Consider the following 7,661-nt stretch of genomic DNA (forward strand, 5'->3'; position numbering starts at 1 on the left):
GGAAGTGTTCAAAAAACGTGTGGACGTGGCGCTTCGGGACGTGGCTTAGGGGGCATGGTGGTGTTGGGTTAATGGTTGTACTTGATGATCTTGAAGGTCTTTTCCAACCTTTATGATTCTGTGATTCTGTAATGGGAGGTGTAGGTTATACTTTTCCGTGTTTTTCTGTTAATGCTGTTGGGTTTTTTTGTTTGAAGCATATGGTGTACAATACTACTGCACTATAAAAATACAGGAGAGAACAATCAGAACTGTTTACCTTGTTGACTGTTATTTTCTTAGAAGCAACCAAGTCTTGCTTAATGTTATACACCTTTTTTTATTTAATTCAGTATGACTGACCTCGAAAATTGATAAAGGTCAGACTCTGTATTTGTTAGTAATGCTTTATCTTTCTAAAAGAGAAACTTTCAGATTTGCAAATGTTTATTTAATTTTATGGGAAAGATGAATTTTGCTTTACTATTCAAATTTTCATACTTTGAATTGCATACAAGTTGGTTCTTTGTAAGCTAAAGAAACAACTTCAGATACTTCAGTGTATTTTTTAAAAATTTTTTTGTTTATTTTAGACATGTCTGTTCTACTGCAGGAAGTTGAATCTGACTTTTTATTACACTGTTTTGTTCCTTTCTCTCTTAGGACTGGATGAAGGTTCTGCAGTTGTTTTGCAGTTTAAGAAAAAACAGTCCAGGGACATCAAATAAACGTCTACGTCAGGTGAAGCTGTATAGATATGGGGGGGAGGGGGATAGGTTGTCTCCTTGTTGCAAAGCGATGATGATACATCTCAGAATTTTTGTTTCGACAATAGTAAATCCTGCATGTATTTCTTTTTCTCAGAGTTATGCAGTGCCTTTGTTAAACCAACTGGAATGACTACTACTTTGTTATAATATTTATATACACAAAGAAAAAAATGTTTTTAGGCAACTGGAAGAAGCTTTGCTAGGTATAAATTTGTGACGACATTTGAGTAAAAGTGTCAAGAATTCAGCATTTGTATTGTCTTAACTCTTACAATTCACCAGATTTGACAGACTTATGTCACATGTAACCAAAATACTAGTATATCTAATATTATTCTTTTTCAGTGACAAATACATGCTGAACTGTGATTATGGCATAATTTCTTTTGGTCTCTTTAGAATACTGTTGTGGCTAGAATTTCTTTCAGAGGTAAAGGACAGATAGTCATAAATGGCTACATCGGCGATGATTAGAGAATAACAGGAATCAAGAATCCCTGGTATCTTTGAATGCTACGAATGTTGGAAGTAGCTGTTTTATCAGTCTATGGAAACAGGGCTAAAATTTTTTTTAGGAAACGCAGAATTATTCTGTGGTCAATATTAAAGATGATTGAATACTTCTGAAGAACCAAACTAAATTAGGTAAATTGATATATAAACTGGCAGAAGTAATTGGAAGCCACAAAAGTGAAGCACCTACAGAGTGGTCATCTGAACTAATTTTGTACTTCCAAAAGCAAAGAAAATGTTAGGCTGCATGAAGGAATAGAATAGAATAGAAAATAGATGCTATTTAATATTTATGGTATTCTCATTTAGGATACAGTTAGTTTTGATCATCTTATAACAAAATGCATAAAGGAAATGAGAAAATTATTTTCATTATAGGCTGGAATGAATAAAAGAATTTCCAAGTAAATAAGTGTGGGAAGTATTGGATTATTTAGAGAGGTGAAAAGTATAAGAAGCATGAATGATCAAAGTATATAAAGTGTATAAAGATCAAAAATCATACTTCCATGACTGTCTTACCGAAATTTTATCAGTTTCAGGGTTTCTTGAACTGTCCTTTGAAAACTCTGGTACTGAATATTTATATTTAAATGGATTTTTGACCTGATCAAGTATGATATTTCCTGTATTTGTCTAAATTGACTTCAGTTGATATCAGTCGATATTTGATTAAGCTATGAATTGCATGCAATTCATAAATTTGTAAAATAGTAGACTGTTTAAAATGTATTTAATGTAAATGATTTCAGAGAGTCCACTTCTCATTTTCTGGAAATTGAGTTTCCAAGTGTTGTTGTTTTGAGAATCTATAGTACAGACAGTATCTTCCTTTTAACAGGGAGAAAACAGAGTAGTGTGTTAAACAAGGGTATTTTATGTAATCTACTGTTGTTTAGAGTAGAATAGAATAGACTATTTCAGTTGGAAGGGACCTACAGTGATCATCTAGTCCAACTGCCTGACCAAAAGTTAAAGCATAGGATTAAGGGCATTGTCCAAATGCTTCAGACACTGACAGGCATGGGGCATTGACCACCTCTCTAGGAAGCCTGTCCCAGTGTTTGACCACCCTCTCGGTAAAGAAATGTTCCCTAATATCAAACCTGAACTTCCCCTCATGCATCTTTGAACCATTCCCATGCATCCTGTCACTGGATACCAGGGAGAAGAGATCAGCACATCCTTCTCTACTTCCCCTCCTCAGGAAGCTGTAGAGAGCAATGAGGTCGCCCCTCAGCCTCCTTTTCTCCAAGCTAGACAAACCCAGAGTCCTTAGCTGCTCCTCATAGGACATGCCCTCCAGCCCCTTCACCAGCTTTGTTGCCCTACTCTGGATACATTCGAGTACCTTAACATCCTCCTTAAATTGTGGGGCCCAGAACTGCACACAGTATTCAAGGTGAGGCCACACCAACACTGAATACAGCGGGATAATCACCTCATTTGACCGGCTGGTTGGGTTGGGTTTGATGCACCCCAGGCTGCGGTTTGCCCTCTTGACTGCCAGAGCACGCTTCTGACTCATATTGAGCCTAATCTCTTAGGAAAGCACCAAATATGTGTTTAGAGTTGTCCATGGCTCTTACTCAAGATACAAGTCTTTGACTTCAGTAGAATTTTCTATGCAAGTTAGTACTTGCAAATCTTAATGTCTTGTAGTGATGGTTTTAAAAGTAAAAAATAAGATGAGTTAAAACTATGATGCTGGAGGTTTATTTTCAAGTTGAGTTGCTCTTAACTTGTCACTGGTGCCTCTTAAAATCTTGTTCCATTATTCCTGTTCCCTGCTCTTTCTATTAAGAAATTATATTTTGAATTTAATATTCATACCTTAACATAAAGCCTTCACATGGGGGGGAATTCCAGTCTTTCTTTTTTAAAAATTTTGTGTATTTTCTTTAGGTCAGCAGTCTTATCTTACATGTAGAAGAAGCTCATACACTCCCAGTAAAACATTTTACTAATCCGTATTGTAACATCTACCTGAACAGTGTCCAGGTAGCAAAAACGCATATCAGGGAAGGGCAGAACCCTGTATGGTCTGAAGAATTTGTCTTTGAGTAAGTCTTAATCTTATTGAATTACTGAATTTCACTTGAAAGTTGCAATGCATTTAAGATTCTTTATGCTGTACTGTTTTGCATATGCTTTTAAAAAATACTATATGCATGTTTATATAGCAGCCACCTTTCATCCACAAATGCATGGGTAGAATTTTATGTATGCATCTAAGTATCTTTGTTAATATAATAGTCTTTGGCTGATCATGAGAACTCAGGATTGAAATAACTATAGAATAAGTTTAAATGTTGGCCAAGTACAGTATTAATTGAGGCTTTCTGTCTTTTCCCCTAGTGATCTTTCATCTGATATTAATAGATTTGAGATAAGTCTTAGTAACAAAACAAAGAAAAGTAAAGATCCAGATATATGTAAGTATTTTTCTGTAAAAGATGCATATATATTGCAACATTGGATACAATTTTCATTGCTCTTGTTAAATATTGTCACAAGAGAATTAAGTATATTCTGTGATTAGCATACAGCTGTATTGGTATGTTTTGGATGTCTGTTACTGACTCTACATTAATGTTTTTACGATAAGAACCTGCATGTTTTTTTAGTAGTAAAACGCACAGTAATCCAATCCTATGTATTTGATGGCTTTTCTAGCTCAATTTCAGTATACCTATTATGTTATACTTTGACCATGTTTACAAAAAAAAAAGGGGGGGGGAGGAAAGAGAAGCTGTCAGAATTAATCTGCTCCATAAAATGTTATGTTCCACTAAGTTAATTTCTTTAATCTGTTTTAAGTCCAACTGTGTGGAATTTCTTTTGTCCTTTTCAGGATTTTTTTGTTGCTTCCAGTGAGAAAGAGGGAGGAAAGGTAGTACTTTCCTCACTTAAAAATAAATAACTAAAAATCCAACTTGACAGTCTGTAGAACAAAATTTGCCTCAGTCCTGTGTCATCCTGTTCTTCCCCCCTCATTCTCTCTCAGCTGTGTTCCCAAGAATTTACTTTCTTCCTGTTATGTACACAGCTGCTTCAGCTGTTTTGTTTCTATTTTTCTATTCCAGCAAACTGCTAGCAAAATGGTAAGACTTATCGGCTTTCCCCAAAAAAACAAACACAAACCAAATAACCCTCCCCAAAAAACCTACACCTGCATTCTGAGACACACAATGTGTTTTTTTGGCTTTCAAGGTATTTTGTTTCCCACCAAACTTGTCTTGTAACTTCAGCCCTCTGTCTTTTCTCTGGAGGTTCTGGTTTGTTTTTACACCAGGATAGTTGGTTAATTTCAGATGAATTCATGTTGAAAAAGAAAACATTTTTATACTAGAGGCAGTCACCTTATGCAGTCAAGTCCTTAGGGCAAAATCATAGAATCATAGAATGGTTTGGGTTGGAAGGGACCTTAAAGATCATCTAGTTCCAACCCCCCCCCACCATGGGCAAGGACCCCTTCCACTAAACCAGGTTGCTCAAAGCCCCATCCAACCTGGCCTTGAACACTTCCAAGGATGGGGCATCCACAACTTCTCTGGGCAACCTGTTCCAGTGCCTCACGACCCTCACAGTAAAGTATTTCTTCCTAACATCTAATCTAAATCTACCCTCTTTCAGTTTAGAACCATCACTACACTCCCTGATAGAGTCCCTCCCCATCTTTCCTGTAGGCCCCCTTTAATTACTGGAAGGCTGATATAAGGTCTTCCCGGAGCCTTTTCTTCTCCAGGCTAAACAATCTCAACTCTCAGCCTGTCCTCATAGGGGAGGTGCTCCAGTGTTCTGATCATCTTCACAGCCTCCTCTGGACCTGCCTGAGCAGGTCCATGTCTGTCTTATGCTGGGGACCCCAGAGCTGAACACAGTACACCAGGTGGGGTCTCATAAGAGCAGAGTAGAGGGGCAGAATCACTTCCCTCGACCTGCTGGCCACACTTCTTTCGATGCAGCCCAGGATACAGTTGGCCTTCTGGGCTGCGAGCATGCATTGCTTCTGTCTCTCCTTTCAGGCAGTTTGTATTTCCATTAGTGCCACAGCTTGTTTGTGAAGTTGGTATTTGAGAATATGTAGCTGTAGGAAAAAAATGTCACTGTGCTACACATTTATCACTTCTGTGGCACTGGGAAATAAGCCTACTATGGCAGGTAATAGACTTGGCTCCTTCCCTCCCATGCTCTCCAGGAAATATGCGCTAAACACATTAAGTGCAAAGTGCGTAGTAAACACTCTCACATAGACATGGGTGGACTTTGGGCAAGAGGGAGAAACTATGGAGCCTGTCAGGCACATTTTAACGGTAGTAACCGCATACTGTCTACCAACACTAGGGACCAAAAATAAGAGGTTGACAGCCCCTTCTTTGAAGAACAAAGTCTAAGAGGTTCCAGTCCTTAACAGCTCCTCGCTGCCTTGTAAATGAATTGTGCGAAAATGTCAGTGAGCTGTGGGTGGGAAAGCCAGGATTTAGTATGTCCATGTATTGAGCAATTTCTTCTTTGTCAACATTTAGATAGGCTTTTATTCTGAATCAGTAACTGTAAATATTTTTAGGGTTTTTTTTGAGGGAGTGGATGCTTTTGGTTGGTTCTGGTTGGGTTCAACAAAGGCTTCACTGTAAACTTAAGTTCATTTCCATTCTGAAGAAAACATAAGTTTGAACCACTTTTAAGTTTGATTTCAGGTTATAATTATTAATCATGAAAATATAAAGTTGTTACTAAATATTAAACCCTAAGCTTTATTCACAAATAAACCATTAAGAAACCTCAGTCTTCCTTTTTTTTGTGCTACTGTTCATCATGTAAAATATTCTTGGATCAAGGTTGTTGTATGTAGTTCTTAACTGTACTTACAGAGAAGGGATCAACTATTGTTTTCTTTCTGTATATTTGTTATTCTATCATAATGTGCTGGACTGCAAAGTGTAAACATCCTTAAATTCTCAACTAATGTCAGTCTCTTATTGAACATAGCCTAATAGTTCAATATATGTTGCTAAGTAGCAGAAAGTGTTCCTTTAAAGTGTTTGAATATAAATTATGATAATAAGTATTCTGCAGTCCATATATTGACATTTCTCTTTCAATCTTTTAAGATCAAAGCAAGATTATAGTATTTATATTATCGCTAGGAAGTGCTACTATATAACCATGGGAAAAAATAAATCGAGAATTCTGAATCCTGTATCTTACTGTTCCTGTCAATGAGATATATGCCTTATATGCGCAAGCAAAACAAGAAGGAAGCAACGTTGGGTTGAATAGGCCGGTGCATGTCATTGCATAGTAATTTTAAGGTACCAACATGACAAAAAAGTGAATTAATGATTTTGTCATTCTTTGTTGACTTCTGTCATTATTTGGCCAGTAAGCTATCTGTGAATGCTTTTTCATATGGTTTGCATAAACTGTTACAGCCTTAACCTGGGGGTTCCTAAGTATTAAAGAAATACATTTGGCAACATTTGGGAAAGATGTAGTAATGCTAATAATAAATACTAAACATAGTAAGAAAGTGGTTCAAGAGCAGACCTGATGGAGGTATGAGCCTAAGGCTTCAAAAGAGGACAATGAATTCTAATCACTTAACCTGTTTTAATTTTCTGATTGCTGCCTAGGTTTCCTAGGTAGCTGGGGGAGAGGGGTGCTTTTTCCCCTATTGGGTGTTAAAAAGAAAACTTTGTTAATATCTGTGCATATACATTATTTACAGCATGCTTTATATTTCAGCTTCAGTTTTCAAGAGTCTGTTAAACCATCTAAGAGATAATCTGTCAATATATTTGATGGCACAAATTTTGATCGTTTTTATTAATACTCTTGCTGAAACAAGATGACGTGCTGAAAACAAACTTTTTAAATTCAATACTAGCACTGTTTTGCTGGAGATAACCTACTTAATGATGCTTTTTTCCTTAAGTGTTTATGCGTTGCCAATTAAGCCGATTACAGAAAGGACATGCAACAGATGAGTGGTTTCAACTCAGTTCCCATATACCACTGAAGGGTATTGAGCCAGGGTCTTTGCGTGTTCGAGCACGATATTCTATGGAGAAGATCATGCCAGAAGAGGAGTACAGTGAGTTTAAAGAGGTATTAAGTTTGTTTCCTCAGTTTTTCTGTCAAAATTAACTTTCTCTGTTGTTTGAGAGCGATTTCAATAACACTAATAAGCATTGCTAAGTAGTATTTGTAGTGACTGTTATGCTAGGACAAGTTTCTGAACATTATTCTGGTTTTCTTTCAGCTCATACTCCAGAAAGAGATGCATGTAGTCTATGCCTTATCACATGTTTGTGGACAGGACAGAACACTGTTGGCTGGCCTTTTATTGAAGATTTTTCTTCATGAAAAGCTTGAGTCACTATTGTTACGAACACT

The 7,661-nt window shown here is 36.9% G+C and overlaps 1 protein-coding gene across 1 annotated transcript; it reads left to right on the forward strand.

Annotated features, from left to right (window-relative positions):
• Positions 1–642: 642 nt before the first annotated feature.
• LOC104624810 (ras GTPase-activating protein 1-like) lies at positions 643–7,373 on the forward strand (the record flags this gene model as incomplete). The annotated part of the gene is made up of 4 exons (XM_010292274.1): positions 643–720; positions 3,168–3,325; positions 3,621–3,697; positions 7,201–7,373. Coding segments are annotated over 4 exons (486 nt in total), but the record flags the coding sequence as incomplete, so codon positions are not given.
• Positions 7,374–7,661: the final 288 nt, after the last annotated feature.

This window comes from Phaethon lepturus, unplaced genomic scaffold, assembly GCF_000687285.1.
Source record: "Phaethon lepturus isolate BGI_N335 unplaced genomic scaffold, ASM68728v1 scaffold17300, whole genome shotgun sequence".
Classification (NCBI taxonomy): Eukaryota; Metazoa; Chordata; class Aves; order Phaethontiformes; family Phaethontidae; genus Phaethon; species Phaethon lepturus.